The following is a 22,192-nucleotide window of genomic DNA, read 5'->3' on the forward strand; positions in this document are numbered from 1 at the left end:
GATCTTCATCACACTTCAATTTGAATACCTCCCCAAACGTACATTACCAATTCTGTTGTTAGTCAGCTCTGGGTCCTGGGAAATTGTTCCTTCCATTGAAATAACTGATGTGGAACAACACAGCTTCCACAGAGCAGGCCAGCTCCCTCCCTCTTCCATTAATGGCCCTCAAAACATTTGAAGACATTTATCATGTCTGGCCTTAGCCTTTTAAGCTAACCATCCCCCAGTTCTTACAACTCTTTCTCACTGGACTTGGATTCCACACCACTAACCAGCATAGTCACTCTCTTCTAAACCTACCATTGCTTGTCATTGTCCTTCTTAAAATGTACTGCTAGAGTTTAGCACACCTTTCCTGCTGCACTCAGCACTTAAGATCAGGAGGCTCTTATTTCTCATGGTTAGACATTGCTTTTTCTAAGAGAATGAAGAATAATTATCTCCCGAACTCTTCTTGTGCATGTAAATGGCTGCTGAGCCAATAGGCATCTATCATATTTCTTTAGATTCAGAGTGATTTGAGGACAGAGTATGTCCTATTAATTGTTCTAGTATAGTGGCTTACATATATATAATAGGCTCCTGATAAATGATTTTGAAGAAAGACTTAAGCTAAAGTTTTCCCTGTTATATGCCTAAGCAATAATTTTTGGACTTATTTTGCATTTATCACGATTAAAGTTCATCTCTTTCTTTGTAACCTTTTGGTGCTCTATTTTTGATTTCTGTCATCTGTCTTATGTGCAGTCACTTCCAGCTTTGTACTGAATACAGATTTGAGGAGCATGCCTGTTGTGTCAATACCATTGAATAAAAGAAATACCAAGCCTTGTTTGTGTTTTTCCAACCTGACACAGTGGCTTGATGGAAAACATGCTAGATTCTGTAGGCCTTAATTACATTATTTTTACCACTGCTAACTCACTTTGTTCCTAAATAAGTCCTTTTGACCTTCGGAACTTTGGTCAGTTCATCTGTAAAATACCTTACCTGCCTCAAAGAGTTGATAAGATGATAAAATATGATAATATATTTGAAAGTATTTTCAAAAATGTTTTTAAAATTATGTAAATCCAAGATTTGAAATTGTTCTTGTTATTGATGATATCTTGAGAATCTCATTAGATGTTGAGTGGAAATAGTCCTTATCTGAAATTTTGTGTTTGTTTTATAACTGCTACTCATCTAAGGTTTGAGTATTTTGGTTAAAAAATATATTTATACATAGTTTTATTCCCTAAAGTTTAGTAATTTGGTTTGTCATTGGGAGCAGGGTTGGGGGACCAGATGTTCAGGGTTATGATCCAATTCATGTTCTTGAAACACATCCATTGTAACTGTATTTTGTGCTACACAGGGCTTTGTGTTTTTATAATTTAAATTATGGGCCTGTGAATTTTGTTAGCTTCTTTGAAAGAACTCTACATCAGCATTGTGTTTGTTCTGCTAAATTACCTTGGCTTTTTAATTGAAAGGCAGTCAGTTATAATTTTAGTATGAGTACTATAGAAAGTCATGGAAATATTTAATGATCATGTAGTTTGAACCCTCTCTGACGAGCAGGAAATTATCTTGTCTGCCTGACTTTTAATAGATGACATTCACCCACTAGATCTGCCAAACCAGTATATAAAGACAATGTATCAGGCTCTAAACTGCAAACTCAAATGGAAGTCAAATTCAGGCTCTTAAAAATCAGCTTCTACTTTCGGCATGTCCCAGAACACTGGGGAGGAATATTTTAAATCAGTCCTGACAGCCACCTTCCCCCATTCTGCTTATGGAGATCTTAATTTAACCCTTTCCTGTGCAAATTACTTTGATTCTTTAGTTTCTACAATAAGAAGTGATTTCAGCATAACCATCAAGTGTAAAACAACCTTTTGCTGATCTTTTTTTGTTTTGTTAATCCTCACCCAAGGTTATTTTTCTATTGATTTTTAGAGAGAGAGAGAGAGTGACAGAGAGAAACATCGAAGTGAGATAGACACATCGATTGGTTGCCTCCTGCATGCACCCAGCCAGGGCCAGGAAACCTGCAACCAATTTATGTACCCTTGACTGGAATCGATCCCAGGACCCTTCAGTCCTCGGGCTGACACTCTATCCACTGAGCCAAACTGGCTAGGGCTTGCTCATCATTTTTATAGTAATACTAGTGGCCCAGTGCAAGAATTTGTGCACATTGAAAGGAAATTAATTAGAAGAAATATTTTAATATTGCTGTTTGCCCTTTCTCTATAATAGAAGTGTTAACCAAAATCACGATCAACAGTGACAGATCGAAACACACGCATGTGATTGGCGCCAGCAAGAGCTTTACATATATATAGATAATGCTTAATTAGACCTGCTTTCTGATTTAGCTAAACTTTCTCCAGCCCAGTGAAGCACCCCAACTTCTCTTTCAGGTAATTGTCAGAAACACAGCAGGAAATATCAACACGACGCAAATTGTTATTATAGATCATGCAGGGAGAACAAAGGGTAAAAGATTGAACTGCAGCAGTGTTTGACTATATTCTGCGCAGTGAGAAAACCTGACGTCATTTTCAAGGTCCACCATTTCTTACTTCTTTTCAGTCGGGTCAAGTTTTTAAACTTCCTAAATCTCTGTTTTCCAGCTAATTAAAAGAAAATAGGATTCCACTGAGTCTCCTATCTACCTACTCCAGGACTTCTGTGAGGATCAAATGAGATGAGGCATGGGAAAACACTTCACAGACATTTGATTAAATTGTGAAATATTTCCACCTGCCTATAAAGCAAGTCGTCTTCCTGGGCTGAAGAAACTGCAAGGAGGCTAGTCGCTAGGGAGAGGAAGCCAGGCGTTGCTACGTGACATCATTACCCAGCGCCCACAGCCACCGTTTGGGGCCACATTTTGCACCATAGGGTCCCGGCAGCATCAGTTGCAATTTGGTGGGGTGGGTGTCGTTCCAGGGTGGTGGCAGGGCCTGTGTCCCACTTGGGAGAAGCCAAGTGTTGCTTTGTGGGTGCCACGTCCACGGTGCCATTTCTCTGTGCACATCACGGCAGCACCAGTCAGACACTTAGCATATTAGCCTTTTATGTATATAGACTAGTGACCCAGTGCACGGATTCGTGCACATTGAAAGGAAATTAATTAGAAGATGGCCAGCGGGGAGGGACTGGGCAAGACAGGCCGGAAACATCCTGGAGCCAACCTCCTGTGGTCCCTCCCCGGCTGGCTGCACCTGGGGTGGCACCGTGGCTCGAAGGGTGTCTCCATAGTGAGCAGGGTCCCTCTGGCATGTAGGTTCCCTTGGCCTGGCCTGTGGGGATCAGGCTGAAACTCCGATATCCCCTGAGGGGTCCCAGGGTGCAAGAGGGCACTCTGCAAAGTTGCTGTTGTGCAGGGTGTGGAATGCAAACACAAGTGTGCAGTAAACCAGATTCAGGGCCAACAGTGCCCCAGCAACAGCATAACCCACAGCCAAAGGTGGGATCACGTGACCCCATGAGGAATCGGGATCCCTCCTCTCTGGTTTCGGGGTGCGTCACCCGAGAACTGCTGCTGCCAAGTCACTGCAGCTCTACAGCTCCTGCATTGAGCATCTGTCCCCTGGTGGTCAGTGCGCATCATAGCTACCGGTCGTATAGTTGGACACTTAGCATATTAGCCTTCTATATATAGAGATACGAAGGAAACATTGAGAGTAAGAGAGTTGAATGAAAATACTCACTTTTTTATTACTGGCCTCTGAAGTGATATATTATTCATCACAGCACATTTTTCCTGTGTATAACAGGAATTCTAGTAAATAAAATGGGAATGATTATGTCAAGGCTCCTGCAACAAGACTGGGTTATGTGGCTCCCAGGTGCAGACATCATTGATGAGTCAGTGAGCTAACAATTTTGCATGAAGGGGAGTTGGATGAGCTACCAATTCACTATTTTATTACCAATGAAATTTCCCTTTTTATTTTGTCAAATAGGCAAGATATACACATAGTTAAAAAAACAAACAAAAAAAAAACACCCTCAAATTCAAATGGTAGATAAAGGGTATACAATGAAAAATGTCTACTTTCCTGTGCCCCCAATTTCCCTCTCTAGAGGCAACCCTGAATGTCAGTTTCATGGGTATTTGCCCAGAGAATTCTATACATTTGCAAATGTGTGTGTATCCTTTTTAAAAATATAACACTTGTACCTTTTTTATTTACATATCTTAGATGTCCTTAATATCAGTACATATAAAGTTAATTCATTTTTAATGATTGTGTAATGTATCTTTGTTGGATGTTTGATAAATTTTTTAATGACCAACCTCCTATTGATAGACATTTAGCTTGGTTGTAATATTTTCATGCTACAAACAATATTTCAGTGAGTCTGCTTTATATACTTGGACTTGCAGGATAAATTCCTAGATCTGGAATTGCTGGGTCAAACAGTGTGCATTATTTATTTTGATAGACATTTTCAATTACCCACCAGAAGATGAATTATTTACAGCTCCATCAACAATAAAAATTTTATTTTTCCAATGACCAAGATTTCCTCTTCCCTTCCCACAGTTTAGATACCTAAGAAACCAAAACTGGAAGATTTATAATGAGCATAAACTGAAGCCACGGGAGCTGCATGGCCATGAGAGGTTTTCAGACAGGGCTCTTTCCCTGCGTCACCAGGCTCTCCTTCTCCAAGATATCCCAAGTTTCTTTCTCTCTCTCTCTCTCTCTCTCTCTCTCTCTCTCTCTCTCTCTCTCTCTCTCTCTCTCTCTTTCTCTTTTCTTCCCTCCCTCCCTCTCTTTTTTGTATCATGATTGATAAAAATCAGCAAACTCAGATATCTCTTTTCAAGACTCCATACCCATAGATGGTCCCTTTTCAGTATGTCATCATTACATTATCTCTCTTTTTTTAACAACATGCAATTATTCTATTATACAGAGATTATGATTATTTTGTAGGTATTACATTTGAATTTGCCTGATTATACATTACATGTGAGGATATATATACCCTTCAGAAATACAAATGTCAAAAGGATTATTTCCAAACATATTTTCTAAAGAATAGTAAGTCTGTCAAAGGTTTATGAATTCTTAGCAGTAGCACTTTCTAGTTCTTAAGGGTTTGCTTTTTTCCTGTCACTTATTTAAGTGTTGTCTTGTTTTACACTCCTAGGCCTGTCGGTGTTTGGGTCAATAGCCAAATCTGCTCTGATTACCATTAACTGCCCATTAAATTATTATAAAATGTTTTGTAGATAGAATACTTTATAAAAGCTACCAGTGATATTCCATCCCTGGATTTCCTAATGGGTCACTAGTGAGTCATGTGTTAGGTAGAATTGGTGACTGAATTGCATGATCTATGTCTAGTAAATATACAGTGAGCATGTAGTGTTAGGTTTTGTTGTTTCCAGGAATCTCTTGACAATTACTTCATGATTTAAATGGTATTTATTGTAACTATTAGATGCTTCCCATTTAATTTTGTGGGTAATTTGGGGACTGCTTTAGCCAGTAGCATGTTCTTTATTCACTGTCATCCTTTTGTTCTCTATTTTCATGTGTCGTCGATGCAAAGAAAGTCAAAGTAATCACCAGCTATTTATGTTATTAGAAGGAACTAAATATTTTATAACCCTGAAAGGCCAGTATAATTGGAAGAGGAAGTGGGAGTTGAGGTTAATTGGAGAAATTTTATTAGAAAACAGTGGATATTATTTTTTTACCCCTTCAACAGTGTCGTAGACTGTTAATTATTGTAATCAGTATGATAAATTGTGGTAATTTGCTATGCTCTATGAATAATACATTAACAGATTTGGGATCACTCCTTCACTTTCTGTACAGAAATTTCTTAACAAATATGTTTATTAAAAATATTTTCCTGGTAACCTTAACCTTAGAATAAGTTCTATGCATTATCACTAGTGGGTATGATATACTTATTAGTCTATAGGAAACATGTTTTAGATTTCTAAATAGGATATCATTTTTTCCTCACTGGTTCCATTTTTACCTTCAAATTAAAATTTGTGAAGGTTTGTATGTAAGCAGTTTGTATGTAGCAAAGGATATAATTATTTGGAGTGGGGTGCATGTCTCTAAACTTTATTCTAAGAAAAAGAATAATGTCCTTATTCAAAAATTTTACTACAGAACAGGGTTAATGGGCTTTTTATTGACTAATCTAGGGTTCTAACTACTATTTTTTATTGTTGTTAATCCTCACATTGATTTTTTTTTTTTAATTGCTTAAAGTATTACAAAGGGTATTACATATGTGTCCATTTTATCCCCCCGCCCTAGACAGTCCCCCAGCCTCCCCTATCCCCCAGTGTCTTATGTCCATTGGTTACGCTTATATGCATGCATACAAGTCCTTTAGTTGATCTCTTACCCCCCTACCTCCTGCCCCCCAACCCTCCCCGGCCTTCCCGCTGCAGTTTGAACATCTGTTTGAGGCAGCTCTGCCTCTGTATCTATTATTGTTCAAAAGTTTATAATGGTCTCTATTATCCATGAATGAGTGAGATCATGTGGTATTTTTCCTTCATTGACTGGCTTATTTCACTTAGCATAATGCTCTCCAGTTCCATCCATGACGTTGCAAATGGTAAGAGTTCCCTCCTTTTTAGAGCAGCATAGTATTCCATCGTGTAGATGCACCACAGTTTTCCAATCCATTCATCTACTGATGGGCACTTAGGCTGTTTCCAGATCTTAGCTATGGTGAATTGTGCTGCTATGAACATAGGGGTGCATATATCCTTTCTGATTGGTGTTTCTGGTTTCTTGGGATATATTCCTAGAAGTGGGATCACAGGGTCAAATGGGAGTTCCATTTTCAGTTTTTTAAGGAAACTCCATACTGTCCTCCACAGTGGCTGCACCAGTCTGCATTCCCACCAGCAGTGCACAAGTGTTCCTTTTTCTCCACATCCTCTCCAGCACTTGTCGTTTGTTGATTTGTTGATGATAGCCAGTCTGACAGGTGTGAGATGGTACCTCATTGTTGTTTTGATTTGCATCTCTCGGATGATTAGTGACTTTGAGCATGTTTTCATATGTCTCTTGGCTTTCTGAATGTCCTCTTTTGAAAGGTGTCTATTTAGGTCCTTTGCCCATTTTTTGACTGGATTGTTTATCTTCCTTTTGTTAAGTTGTATGAGTTCCCTATAAATTTTGGAGATTAGGCCCTTATCAGATATGACATTGGCAAACATGTTTTCCCACACAGTGGGTTTTCTCGTTGTTTTGTTGATGGTTTCTTTTGCTGTGCAGAAGCTTTTTATTTTGATGTAGTCCCATTTGTTCATTTTCTCTTTAGTTTCAAGTGCCCTAGGAGCTGTATCAGTGAAGAAATTGCTTCGGCATATGTCTGAGATTTTGTTGCCTTTGGATTCTTCTAGAATTTTTATGGTTTCCTGTCGTACATTTAAGTCCTTTATCCATTTTGAGTTTATTTTTGTGTATGGTGTAAGTTGGTGGTCTAGTTCTCACATTGATTTTTAGAGAGAGTAGAAGGGAGGGAGAAAGGGAGGAAAAGAAAGGAGGAGAGAGAGAAAGAGAGAGAGAGAGAGAGAGAGAGAGAGAGAGAGAGAGAGAGAGAGAGAGAGAGAGAGAAAGAGAGAGAAAGAGAGGAGAGAGAAGCATCAATGTGAGAGAGACACATTGTTTAGTTGTTTCCTGTATGTGCCCCAACCAGGGCTGGGGATCAAACCTACAACCTAGGTATGTGCCCTTGACTGGGAATCGAACCCACAACCCTTCAGTCACAGGCCGACACTCACTGACCAGGACTCTGATTACTATTTATGATGCATTTCTGGATGAAATTTTTCTGTGTTCCAAAAAGTTACAAATTTTAAAACAATAGTTGATACAAAACTCATTCCAAAATTGAGGACTAATTCTATTTTAAGTGTTTCTTCTAGAATTACATACTGAATAATTTTTATTTTGTACCCGGAGGGTTGTTTTTTACCAGTCTCTTTAAAGATGTAACTTTCAGTAATACTTAATGTTTCTTATACTTATTCTTAGATTTTAAGTTCTCTTTAAAATGATAGAATGAGTCTAGATTTCAAATTTAGTTGCTATATTTTATCTATCTATGTGCCAGGAGTGTATGACTAAGGAGAAAGAATCCTTTTAATTATATTACAATGGTAAAATTGTTTCTGTGCTTTGGAATAAGCCACCAAAAAGATAAAACAATTAAACTGCTAAGCATCTAGCAACAAAACTTCTCCCTATCTGCTCACCGGAGCAAAGAGCTGACGGATATATGATGCCTTGTCAAACATTATCAGCTGCATTGAAAAGAGATGAAACTGCAGAGTCAATACTTATAAGAGAGAAGACCCAGAAGACCTACCTGCTGGGACTCACGCTGCCACCGGGAAACTGACCTGTTTGTGTTTTTATTTCAGTGACGTTGTATGCCTCCTGTATTCTCCTGGGAGTGTTCTTGAATAGCAGTATACCTATATTTTTCGAGCTGTTTGTGGAAACTGTCTACCCAGTTCCAGAAGGAATTACTTGTGGAGTTGTCACTTTTTTAAGTAATATGTTCATGGGAGTGCTTTTACTTTTTCTCACATTTTATCACAAAGGTAAGAAATTTGGCTTCTTGTTTATGAGCTAAACTAGAGGCCTGGTGCATGAAATTCGTGCGGGGGGCGGGGGGGAGGGGGAGGCGGTGTCCCTCAGCCCGGCCTGCACAGTCTCCAATCTGGGATCCCTCTCGCAATCCAGGACCACTGGCTCCTAACCACTCGCCTGCCTGCCTAATGCCTCCAACTTCCCTCCCCTGCCAGTCTGCCCGCCCCCAACTGCCCTCTCCCGCTGGCCTGGTCACCCCCCAACTGCCCTCCCCTACCGGCCTGATCACCCCTATCCCCCTGCCAGCCTGATCTTGCCCCTAACTGCCTTTGCCTCGGCCCCCACCACCATGGCTATGTCCGGAAGGAAGTCGGACATCCAGAAGATGGCTGTTTCACTGGTCTAATTAGCATATTACGTTTTTATTAGTATAGATGTGTTATGAGAGGGGTTTTGTGGCACTGCTATATAGGGAATTTATATGGAGAATTTTCATTAAGACCAATTACTTCAGTTGAGGTTTTACATACTAATAAAAGAAAATACCTTCAGTTTTTTTAAAAATGCATCCTAACATGATCTAATGTACCCTTACCCCCCTCCTCGAATTTCTGATTTAATTAACCTGGACCAGGGCCCAGCATTTATAATTTTTATAAATTCTAAAATGCAGGTTCCCATTGAGAACCACTGGTATATTACTTTAAAGAATATTTAGAATCTCCTGTCTTAACAGAGGTATATATTAATGTCAGGGGTACATAGTTTGAAGCCTTGGAATGAATGAGAGGTCACCCAAGGAGTGTATAGAACAGCACTGTCCAAACGGAGCTTTTTATGATAATGAAAATGTTTTTATCTGCACTGTCCGGTACAGTAGCCACTGGCCACATGAAGCTAGTGCAGCTAAGGAACTGGATTTTTTATTTCATTTTAATTAATTCAAGTTTAAGTAGCTACTCATAGTCGTGCAAGTATAGAGTGAAAAGAAGGTTGAAGTTAGGACCCCAGGGTACACATTTGAAGAAGAGGGAAATCCGTACAAAGGAGGAAGGGATGGGGTCCTGAACCCAAGTGGAGGATTTGCCTTGCACAAAAGGAGATAGGAGAGAAGGCTGTGTCGATGGGCATGGAGGCAGATATCTTTGCTGGGCAGAATATTGAAGGAGTTCATTCTAGATGGCATCACCGTTCTGCTTAGAAGCCAGTTCATCTATTAAGAGTTGGTAGAAAGAAGGTGGAGAACAGGCTTCAGGAGAGAATGAAATTTTCACATAACTTTTGAGGGGCGGGAGGAGGCGCTACGGGGACAGCTGGAGAGGTTGCAGGGCATGTTGAAGGCAGGGCCACTGGTGTTCGGGTTCGTGGTTTGTTTTTTTCTGTACAGTTGTCTGGTTTTCTCTCATGTTCTCTCTTCTGCAATCCAAATTCTGTTTTACTGTTTTCAGAAAATTTGGGCATAATTAACTAGAATTGTTTTTGCATGTTAAAATAAGAACTCATGCTTGTGACTCTTTGAATAGAAAGCTTTTATTAATTTCTACTAGATTTATGTCCCATTTTATTTCTCATCTTAATCAACCTAATATTACTACCCTCCCACACTCTGGTTGCTATTCTCTTACTACTCATCAAATGCCAGTAAATGTGAATAATTTGTACATGGAAGAATCTTTAAGATTCAAATGTAAGAAATGCTCTAAAATGTGTTGCTCCAAGAGGCCTAATTGTTTATAGGAAGCTTTCTGACAAGCTTATAATTGAAATCGTAGCCACGATAACCTGCTTACCTGGAAAAGACATTTTTGAAACTTTCAAAGCTGATGAAACAGAATTTGCCCTAAGTTTTGGGCAACTTTCGGCATCATACTTTCACTTAACAGCAAAAAGCATACACATGATATATTCACTTCTGATTATAATTAACAACAAACTAGATTATTTCTGTCAATCAGTAATGCAGGTAAAGTAGGTTTTAGCTTTGCTAAACCTGATGTGTGCTTGGTTTATCAGATGGAGAGTGACGTCAGTGACGTCAGACCACTCCTGACTGTCCTGGAAACGTGTGTTTCCTTTAGAGAAAATGCCGTCACCACCTACTGGACTAAGGTGTTTGCTTCCAGGGAGTTTTCTAAACAGAACCACCTGATAATTACCACCTATCAGCTTTAATCTACTTCAGTTATGTCACAGTTGCAATTAAGAGGCTCAGCACCTCTCTTTTGCCAGGTAAAGTATCAAAGATGGCTGTGTTGCCTCTCCGGGTGATAGAAGCAATTTTCCAGCTCATGGGCACAGGTTTGGTAGTGATCCTTGCAGCCCAGTAGAGCGTGGTTTTTCCTGTCTGCTGGAAATAGAGTTCTGTCTTCCCAGTATTTAGAAACAACAGTCGATGCCAGATATTGTTTCCCCCAATAACCCTCTTGTGTGCGGTCTCTGGACTGTAACACGTATTTATTGATCAGTGTAGGGCAGGGAATATCCTTACACTGTCTGACTGGAAGAGCCCAGGGCACTCCTGACTACCTGCTTGGCCAGTAGAATATCCCTGTCACGCCCGAGATCCTGACACTCCCCCAATGCTTGTTTTGTTTCCTTGTAGATAACTAGCTGGTTGGTGTTAGTAATTTAAATATCTAGGCTTCTATTTTAAAGAATTTCTTTTATATATTTGTTTTTGGGTGTCTATTAAAGGCACACAAACATACCCCACATCTCTCTGAGGCGGCAGTCCTCAGAACTCGGAAAACTGTGTTGAGAATCTTACACATACAGTTCATTGGTGTTGTCCCAAAAGTCCTGCAGCAAAAGTTCACGTGCCTTATAACTGAGGCATGATGATACAGAAATTGCAAATCTCAAAATTCTGTAAATTTATTTCCTAAAAATATCTTTTAGCTCCACAGCCTAGTACCCTTGACAGTTTTTATGATACATTGATTCCCTTCCATTAGAGCCAGTGTTCAAATGTCATCATTTAGTCATTTTAAAACTTGAAAAATTCACCCAGAAGTTAAGTTGTATGTCAGAATTCAGCTGTTAGTTACATGATTGGAAGGCCAGCTTTTTAATCATCATCAAGATCTGCGACTCTTTAGGTCTCTTCCCAAAGAAGCACTGCACTTCCTGCCTGGAGTTCTGTCTCCCACAGTGTGCTGCCCAGTAGGCGATTACGTCAGACAGTTTTTCAGGGCGTACAGACTGGCCTGCAGTGAGCCCTTTATACAGGCTTGCCCCGCAGGAAAGGCTCCACTGGCAATTAGCTTGCAGCTCATGGCCATCGCCACCCTCAACAGTGAATGTCACTCAGGCTCCTACACCGAGGCACTGGAGCCGGGGTCACAGGGCTCCCCAGGTCCTGCTTTGATTCTGCTTTGGGTACCTGGGACCGTGTCAGAAGTTTCTTAGAGTTGTTCTGACCCGGCTTTTTCATGGTCACTTTAAAAAAATTGTTACATGCTCCCTAATATAAGCATGTTTCTAAAACTCAGTTGTTTCCTATAATATTTACTTTGAGAATCTCAGTGAGTTATTTCACACAGCACAGTGATGCCTTCCTCTAATAACTTCACTTACAGCATCATTAGGGAGTGCTCTTATATTCTTTATATGCTCTGAAATGTATCCCAACGTTCTGTTGTATGATTTGTAACTTATTCTGCAGTTTGTTTTATCTGGTTTGTTGTTGTTGTTGTTCTAGAAGCTTCGCAGCAGGTTTTGGCTAAAAGCCTTAAAGTTTGTTGTTGTTGTTGTTGTTGTTGTTTACCTCAGCCCTTTCATTTTTGAAGCAGCTGACCATGAATTTGAGGCTACGATGTGGCTCAAAAGATTCAGGGGTCTGGCTGAGGTGGGAGGCATTGACTAGTGGTTACAACAGCTTCATCATATGTGGGCCTGTGAGAAGTATTCTGACATCTAAGGAGTAAAATCAGGCAGTGTGTTTGATGGTCAGATCTGGTGGGTAATTTACGTGGAGCGAAGGGAGCAGGGTGTTACTCTGTGTGTGAAATCATGATGTCAGCTGGATCCTCACAAATGAGAATGGAGACAGTTTTGCTAAATCATCTGGTTAAACCACCAAAAACAAATAGAAGATTCATTCTGGAGGGTGGTATCTGGATTCAGAAAAGTACCTGAAGGTGATAGAGACGAAGCCATGGCATCATTGAATGGAAAGAGCAGGTGGAAAGCACAGTAGTGCTTCTGGTAGAAAAAGGTGAAAGGATGAGCAAAACCCTAATTAGTTTGGTCCCAACAGAACATCACCATTTGGTGCAGAGCCACTACACCGAGTGAAATATAGCACCTGTCCAAACTGTAAATTGGCAGAGAGCCTCAGGTTACAGTGTACGTAATAACTGACAGAGAACCAGCAGAAGCAGAGAGGCGAATTGCGGAGCCTGGAGTATAGATCTGTATTTTCTCTAGTTAAGGACAAAGGAATGTTAGAAAACCGTGCTCACTTTAAAAGATTTAAGGATAAGAATAAGCAAATCCAATGGATTAGGACTCTGTTGGCTCAATTGGGTCTTATGACATCTGGCTCGAAAGGACAGCAGTTGACTTTGCGACTGCTAAGTTAAATGACACTTTTACACAAACCATTTCCTGATTGTTAGAGCGCCTACATGGTGGTTTATGTGAGTGGCTTCCGGTGGGAAAATGTACAGGTTCACGTCCCTGACCTTTTGCTTTCGTAAAAGGCAAAGAATTTCAAAGAACACTTATAGTTACTGAGCCAAGTGGGTTTGACTTTTCAGAGAGAAGCATAATAGTAAACATGAACCAACCCACCATGACACTAAAGAGTAATGATGAGGCATTTTTAAAGACTTCATCTGAATGTAGGTAGAAGGAAGAATTTATAACTCTGATAAACTAGAAGGTCCACTTTGGCAATATTTGACCAAGTTTTGCTTAGTATTGACAAAGTTTTGCTTTGGCAAACACTTAGCTAGGTTTAAGAAGAGCAAGGACAAGTTGATTGTTGCTGCATGTGTGTTTGCTCTAGTTCCCCATAAAAAACAGCTGAAAATTTTTCCTTAAAGTCAAAATACTCACTACAAATGGTATGATGTTGTCAACTGTTTTGCTGCTTTTTCTCTTCTTATTTTTATACTGCTTTTTTTTTTGCCTGTTAAAATTAACATCAGAAATCCAGAATATGGTTAATATTAAAGCAGAAGACACTGGGTGTGTCATTTCAGGGAATGTCAGAATAAAGACAAGATCCCAGAGGTCACAGCCTCTCTGAGTGTTTAGATTATATTCAGCCCAAGTAAAGCACAGAAAATAGCTTTGCATGAAATATGATTGAAATACATGCCTTTGTTACATGCCTTTGTTACATGCCATATAATAGCATGTCTGACTTAAAATGTAGAAATTGAGAGGTAAGGAGGTGGCTTTTCTGAGCATATTACAGAAAAAAAGTATTTCAGCACCTTCTCTTACCTGTTGGTTTTTGGGTTTCCATTCTGAGCATAAATTGCTCTTTTAGCCATATGAATTATGGATTAAACTGTGGGCATCTTTAGGATGATTTTTGAAGATTAGGGCAGTATTAGCATTCGGTAGAAGTACAAAGGGAAAATATAAACTGATAGCAGTGCCCAAAGAAAAGATGTCCCAGGGAACTTCTTTATCTCATTTGCTGTTTCTTTTTCAGTATATTTTATTGGTTTTTTTACAGAGAGGAAGGGAGAGGAATAGAGAGTTAGAAACATTGATGAGAGAGGAGCATCAACCAGCTGCCTTCTGCACACCTCCTACTGGAGATGTGCCCGCCACCAAGGTACATGCCCTTGATCGGAATCGAACCTGGGACCCTTCAGTCTGCAGGCTGATGCTCTGTCCACTGAGCCAAACCGGCTAGGGCCATTTGCTGTTTCTTTAAATTAAAAATGCTACATGAATATTAAACTATAGAAGTTATCCCCACCACTGCCACCAACCTCTTTATGCCAAGAAGCTGCGCACTTCTGCACCCAGCACCTCAGGATCGACTGGTCAAGGGGTCGGGATAGGAGAAGGCTGAGCAGATGCCTCGCTGAAGGGCCACTGGAGCTGGAGGAACAGCTGGCAGCAGCCACAGTGGGCTGGTGTGTATTCATAGCGAGAGGCCCAGGATTGGCCTGTTGGCAAGTCCTGAATTCAGGAGCAAGCCATTTTGAAGAAGCATGTTCTTAATTCCATTAAATCAGCTCATAACAGAATTGTCTGTTTAGGTCAGTGGTCGGCAAACTGCATCTCGCGAGCCACATGCGGCTCTTTGGCCCCCTTGAGTGTGGCTCTTCCACAAGATACCACGTGCGGGCACGCATATACAGTGCAATTGAAACTTCGTGGCCCATGCGCAGAAGTCGGTATTTTGTGGAAGAGCCACACTCAAGGGGCCAAAGAGCCGCATGTGGCTCACGAGCCACAGTTTGCCAACCACTGGTTTAGGTGATTCTTGTAGGTTTTCTGGTAATTGGCATCATATGTAACTATGATGCCAGCAGGAAAAAGCAAGAAATAAATAAGCCAACATATGCACAGTAGTTTCCGTGAGGGCAGAATTAGGATTAATTTTTTGTTTTTCTTTAATTTTTATATATTTTCTCATCTGTTTTACAGTGAATTACTACTTGATGTTTTTGCTGAGAATTAGATGTTTCTATCCAAAAAATAAAAGTGTTATTTCAAAGTTCAGGCGATGTTCTTATTTGTCTTTCTAATCCAGCAGCTATTTCTAAATAAGGACAAAAGTGAGAGTGATAGAGGGCCCTTAAAAATAATTAACAAACTAACATTTAAAGATGATTGATTTTTTTTCTTTGAAGTTAATAGATTCTTTTTTGCCACCAAAGTCAAGGTGGATTAAATTGATGAAAACTTATTAGCAAAGTGATTAAAAATACTCCACATGAAAGCCCTGTAGTATATTACATGCATCACTTAGACCCCAGACTCTCTCTGTTTATTGAAAGCCAGTGCCAGGCCTTCCAGGGTGAGTTTATCATAAGTGCTTTTGAATGCAGAGCAGCTTGCTCCCAGCCTACAGGAGGCGTTCTGCTGGTGCCACGTGAATGCTTACAACTGCGTGTTTTTGTCTTACAGAGTTGTCTTGGTTCAACTGGTGCCTTCCCGGGTCGTGTTTGCTCAGTCTCCTCCTCATTCTGTGCTTCAGGGAATCCTATGACAGACTCTATCTTGATGTGGTTGTCTCAGTGTAATAGCACAGACTCGAAGGAGTTTACAGAGAGACTGGAGATCCATTCTGCATCCTGCACATTTGCTCGGAATTGCACACCTGACGGATAAAAAGGAGAAGACAGAAAATTCATTCAGAGGTCTTGTGAAGTTACTGGTGATCACATTAATTTAATTACTACTAGGTAATGATAATGTGGGACTCCAATGATAACCGGGGATTTAAAAACTCTCTAAATGGCATGCCTGTGCTCGCTGCTGGGGTTGGCAGTGTGCTGTCTTACACACAGGGCACTACCTAAATAATGCCCTCTGTGCTCTGTGCCAGTGCCACACTGCTGATGGATCCATTGTTATTATGAAAAGAAATAAAGGGCGTCTATCACATGGAGATAACGCCTTCCCTAAGGGACATATCAGAACAGGAAGAAATGCCACTAACTTCTAAAGAAGTTTAAACCTTATATCCGATTTTAATAAAAAAAAACAGCCAACAGGTATATCCAGAATAGAAATTAGCCCCATGTACACTACATTTTTTTCTAATAAAGTCATTTCTTCTATGACTCCTTATTTTTAACTAGAGGCCCAATGCATGAAATTCATGCAAGGGCTCGGCCCTCGCAGCCATGGCAGCTTGCCTCCGCCCTCGCAGCCTCGGCTTCGTCTGGAAGGTCATCCAGAAGGATGTCCAGAAAGTCATTTGGCTGTCTGGTCTAATTAGCATATCACGCTTTTATTATTATAGATTAGGTCAGAAACCCCTGGCCATCTTATTATGGTGACCAACCACTTTCCAGTGACTTCAGAACACACACTTTGTGTCTCGACCTAAAGTTATCCTTGTTTCTGTGAAATACAGTTTCATCTATTAGACTCTTAAATGATTATATTAAAGGTGACTAAACGTTTAATGTAGCCTCATTAAAAATTGTATGACAAATGTAATTCCATTCTGATTTAGCACTTTGTTAAAAGAGAAATGACAAATCACATAGGACATTCTATATCTTCGGTTGTGTGTGTGTGTGTGTGTGTGTGTGTGTGTGTATCAGATATTATTTACAGGGGTTACATTTTATTAAATGACCCTTGTTTGAAAATAATAATTTATAACATTGAAACTTCTGTTAATTACATTTTGTATTTCAATTCAGGTTGAAAAATATTCAGTTCTATATGGAGTCGATGTATTTGAGAGGGCAGTATTTTGCCGGTACCCATTTTCTGTGTAAGGAGGATAGCTTTGTAAAAAATAACAGTAACTCATTGAACAGCTCTCAGACGTGTACTTCACTGTCACATAAAATATGCTCTGGTGGGATTATTACCACCATTCACATTTACATAATTCCCCTCACACAGGAAAACCAAACATTTCCCCCAGAAGTCAAGAGTAATACTTTGCCTTCATTATTCTCAGTTTCATTCAACCCTCTTTCCTTTTTCCTCACTTGAAATTGTGTCTTCCTTGTCAGCTAAATATAAAACTTATATTTGTCTTTTTTTGGGCAGACAAGGTGCAAGCCAGCTCTTTCTGTTAGCCACGGCGGTGACGTATGGTTAAGGAAAGCTGGTCAGCACTTAATTACTCATCTCTCCATGTGTACATATACCGTCACACACACTCATCCATAGTTCCAATTCTTAGTAAGTTCAAAGCTATTTATTAACTCACCTCGTTCCTGGAGGAAGATTCTATTACTTCTGAGCCTTCTTCTAAAATCCTAAATTGTGCAACTTGGAAAGTTTCTTACAAAAACCCTGAAATTTAACATCTGTAAGTCACCTTTAAATCATCTCCCTTTTATAACCACTCTGCTGACTTAGCAACAAGAAACAAAGGAACTAAGGAAGTTGCTGAAAAGTAGAAGAAAACCCATGAAAGCTAGACTTATTTCCAATGAACTCGATCATTCTCCTTAAATAAAAATAAAATAAAACCAGAATTCTTTAAGATGATTGAAAGGCAGCCACTAAGGATATTATTAGTTCATGCCCCAGAACCTAAATTAACCACCAGCCCTTCTATTTAGAAAGAAGATAGAGAGCAGAGGGAAGAATTCTTAAGTATTTGGTTTTAGCCAGATCGATTGTGTTTGAGGATGTTGCTGTATAAAATTTTGCTGTAATGCTTCTGATATACTAGTAGAACATTTTCATTATGGTTAATTCTAGTTTTAACACAAAGTAAAGAATAACACTTACTACCTAAATGACTAATTAGTTAACAGCTCATTGGTTAATTCAACATCTCAAGTGAGTAGTGATTAAAAGTTCTCACATGTGCCAGACACCAGCCATTGTTTTTAGCAGGAGATGAGCCCCTCTGTCTCATTTATATCCACTTACCACTCCAGCAGATCATTCATTGTTCTCAACACAAATTGCAGCTGTTTTAAATGATTAAAATTTCATATACCAAATCTGATAGAAAGGGAACCAAAAAGCTTTGGAGTGGGGGAGGATTACACACTATTTATTTACCTGAATATTTCAAATCATATTTTTTTATCTTTGTTTTTATTTCTAGCTTGCATTAAAATAGGCCAGCTGCTATCTTTGCACTTTCTAAACAAATGTTATAGAATCCTAATGAAATTTTTATAACTAAAAGAAATCTTAACTTTCCACTAACCCAAGCCTTCATTTTAGAATTTGTAGAAACAGTCCCAGAGAGGTCAAGGATCTTGCCAAAGGTCACACTCTTAGTGACAAAAGTAGAACTAAAACCCACATCTTCTGACTTCTAAAATACTTTTTTCCTACCTCACAGAATTGCAGCTTAATTTGGACACTTGGGGGAGTTTATGAATACTCCTCCATGTTCACAAACAATGGGGCTTAAGAGTAAACTGCCATTATTTTGTGTGGAAAGTACAGGGATTAAATTGAGGTGATTATTTTGTTTTTAAGTGAAATCATTCTATTCTCTTCTTCACTCTCCAGTTGGTGCTGTAAGTCTTAGTTTGCAATGACATGATACAGAAATATTCTGATGAATAATTCAGTCCTCATAAACCAAGTCCACAACATTATTAATTGGTAAGGACATGTTATAGTCTAAGTTCCCTGTGGCTTACCAATGAACACTTAGTCTATGGGAAGACACATTTTTTAATATGGTCCATGATGGAGGAATAGGAATAAGACAAGTACACACATTTCCCTGGAGGATGGAGCAAATAAAAAAAAATAAAAAGAGGGAATCCATACAAGTATAATCTTGTATAGTTAAGCATATATGGCCTAAGGGCCAAATTTTATCATAGATCACATATTCACGTTTAATTATTGAGAATGTTTACAACTTGTTGTTGATGAAGCTCTTCTAATGAAGGATTCAAGCTAAGAGCTTTTAAATTGAAGAGGTTAAATTCCCATCTACTTATCTTTTAATTAGTTTTTGTTACTATTATATTTATTAAAATCTAGGCATTCATCCTGCTGTTTGCATACGTACAAGCTTCACTTTAAGATCCAATACAAATGCATAGTAAATTTGCTTTAATGTTAACAACCACATTTCCACATTTGTCCCTGAAGTAATAAATAAAGGAATTACTATGATTATGCCATATTATCAAGCAAGTGCAAAAGCTGTGATAGGAAGAAAGTGCCATATTAAAAAAGAAATATATAGAAAACTGTGAGAAAATATTATCAGACCTGTTTGACCTAAATATAGGAAAACTAGAATTCCATTCTAATTGGGAATTATGCAGAAAGAAGAAAGATAAAGTTTATTTCCATAATATCAAACAGTTGCTACTTTGTTAGGAAATTGAAGCAATACTTTGGGGAAAGTGTTGGACCATCCTAGAAGAACAAAACTTGACAGGCAGGGGAGGGGATTTCCTTCTAGCAGCATCCATCAGGTAAGCAGGCATCATGTAGGCCACCCTGAGCATTCATTTCCTTTCAGGAGTTCTCCCAGCTCAGTTGGAACCTCAGAGTCAGGAGGTGAACAATACCAAGGCCCTTGAAAGGGTCACTGCTGGCCAGGGGATGGGAAGGATAGAGGCTGTGGGCAGTCTCTCCCCTGAACCATGCTTCTTTTTATAACAACTTTCAGTTTGTTCTGGGGCAGGACAGAAACATCAGCCTCTTGTTTCACCGAACAGTTTCTCCACTGTCCTCATTGCCTGGCACCTCAGCTTTCGGAACGCTTGCATGAGTCAGACCTCAGCTCCATCCCTGCGACTCCTAGGTGCCCGCTTCCTTGAACTGACTTCCTGGCACAGGCTTCTTCACGCCCTCTACCCCTCCCTCAGCTCCCAGGCCAAAGTCCCAGGCTCAGTCCTGACTGGTAGTAGACCTCCCTCTCCTGAAAGGATGCTAACATGACCCAAACACAAGTAAATCCAGGTACTCCAGAAAGATTTTAGCGATTCTTAGGGTCAAGGCTCATAAGTTAGACTGTCTCCCTGAGATGAGAATTACAAAGGTCTCTAACAACTTTCTATACTTGTTATTTGCTGCATTTTAGAATACGGACATTAGATTGCCTTACGTTGTCTTTCTGTTGTGCTTTGGAACTTGGTGGGCCTCAAACAGTAACTTTCCATCGCAGCCCTTACTGAGAAAGAGCAGAAAGTTAGCCCAGCCCACCTGCTGTGTTCATTCAACAAGGGGGCATTGAAATAAAATTTTAAAAAACACAGCTAAAAAATGAAACAAAGCACAGAATTCATTTCAGCAACTTTGATCAAATGATTTAAAACACACACACACACACACACACACACACACACGTCAAACTCTTTTAGTTTAAATGTGCTGGGCTTGGTACATGTTGAGGGTTGGGGCTCCAGAGGGACTGCCAGGAGATCCACCCCATGTCACAGGCCCTCGGGGTTCCCGCCTGGCTCTTCCAGTTTGAAAGAGAGGCGGCTTCAGGCTCGACACTAATGGCCAGAATGACTTGGAGATACTTTTAATTTACCTCAAGGTTAGAAAATGATGCTTCTTTAAGCAACTACAGTTTAATTTGGACTTCCTATAATTCAGATTGGCTTTCTTCCCATGTACCCAGAAGGATCATAGAATCAAAAAGATGATCTAATCCAACCACCTCATTTTACAGATAAGTAAAAATAGAGCCTGAGAAGTTAATGACACAGCCAGGGCTTAGCAGGTCACCTCCTCCCAGACCAGCATTTCCCCCCATAAATGTGTTAACCAGAAGTAAATTCTTACAGGTAAATTGTTTTCATTTCTTTAAAATTTTTGAAAATTAAAAATACATGACTGTATGCTCATTGTAAAATTCTTAGTCCAGAAGTATAAAGTGAACCCTACAAACAAGTGCTGGCTAGTCCGTTCTCCTTTCCAGAGGTCATCCCTAAGAAGCCTCTCAAATCTTTCTATGCAATTTCCTACAAATGTATAAAAACTTGGGATTTAAAATCAAGTTACCTAAGGAACTGTTTCTCAGGCCACATTGGCATTAACTTTGGGCAGAAGCAGGAGTTTCTGAGATCCTTATCTGTCTCCTCATGAGTCTGTATCAAATGTCACAGTGGTTAATATTTAGCAGCATTTCACCGGCTTCATTATATACCTTCAAGCTCTATCATATTCTAAAATGTAAAGATGGATTCCAACATGCAACATTCTGCTTTTCTTTTGGGAAATAGAGCTTCTGTTTTTAAGTCACCAACTAAGGTCCACATACAGTGAGGGAAGAAGATGAGTGACCCCCCAAAATCCAAATAGATTTCTCTTTTTTTATTTTATTGATTTTTTTACAGAGAGGAAGGGGGGGAGAGAGAGAGAGAGAGAGGAAGAGAGAGAGAGAGAGAGAGAGAGAGAGAGAGAGAGAGAGAGTTCGAAACATCAATGAGAGATAAACATCGATCAGCCGCCTCCTGCACACCCCCCACTGGGGATGTGCCTGCAACCAAGGTACATGCCCTTGACCGGAATCAAACCTGGGACCCTTCAGTCCGCAGGCCGACGCTCTATCTACTGAGCCAAACCAGCTACGGCCAAATAGATTTCTTGACAGGGCTTCTTGGCTCCCCATCTCAGCAGAGGCACGCAATGCTGCAGAACATCTGGAGGATGCACTTATGTGATTCCACTTGCTCAAAATAACAGATAAGGAAGATTTGGTAACCCTTACTGTTTTCCTGATCGGCTTCCTCAGCTCTCCTATCTTTCCCGCTAGCAGTGAAAATGATGAGCTGCAGCAGGACAAGAGCTTAGCTTTGTGTGGTCATTTCCTTTCCTGCCTTCCCTCCCATCCAGCTGTCCCTTCTGGTTGTGTTCTTACTTATTTCTGACTATGCTTGGAAGCAAGTTGTGTGAAACCCAGATTTTCTGAATTGCCAGCATCAGGGAGACAAGCTGGCCAACCAGTGTCGTAATGAACTAGAGCCAGTGGTTCTCAACCTTCTGGC

At 39.9% G+C, this 22,192-nt stretch overlaps 1 protein-coding gene across 3 annotated transcripts in view; it reads left to right on the forward strand.

The window, feature by feature from the left end:
• Positions 1–16,788, forward strand: part of SLC49A4 (solute carrier family 49 member 4) — a 71,982-nt gene extending 55,194 nt beyond the window's left edge. Inside the window, exons 8-9 of one of the 3 annotated variants that reach the window (XM_036352193.1) lie at positions 8,423–8,605; positions 10,608–10,633. In XM_036352193.1, coding sequence (XP_036208086.1) covers positions 8,423–8,605; positions 10,608–10,618 — 194 coding nt within the window. In that variant the 3' untranslated portion in view covers positions 10,619–10,633. Of the gene's footprint in view, positions 1–8,422; positions 8,606–10,607; positions 10,634–15,695 lie in introns of those variants that run through there. The other 2 variants (XM_036352192.1, XM_036352194.1) reach the window with 2 other exon arrangements.
• The last annotated feature ends 5,404 nt before the right edge of the window (positions 16,789–22,192 follow it).

The sequence above is a fragment of the Myotis myotis genome, unplaced genomic scaffold (genome assembly GCF_014108235.1).
Source record: "Myotis myotis isolate mMyoMyo1 unplaced genomic scaffold, mMyoMyo1.p scaffold_m19_p_2, whole genome shotgun sequence".
Lineage (NCBI taxonomy): Eukaryota > Metazoa > Chordata > Mammalia > Chiroptera > Vespertilionidae > Myotis > Myotis myotis.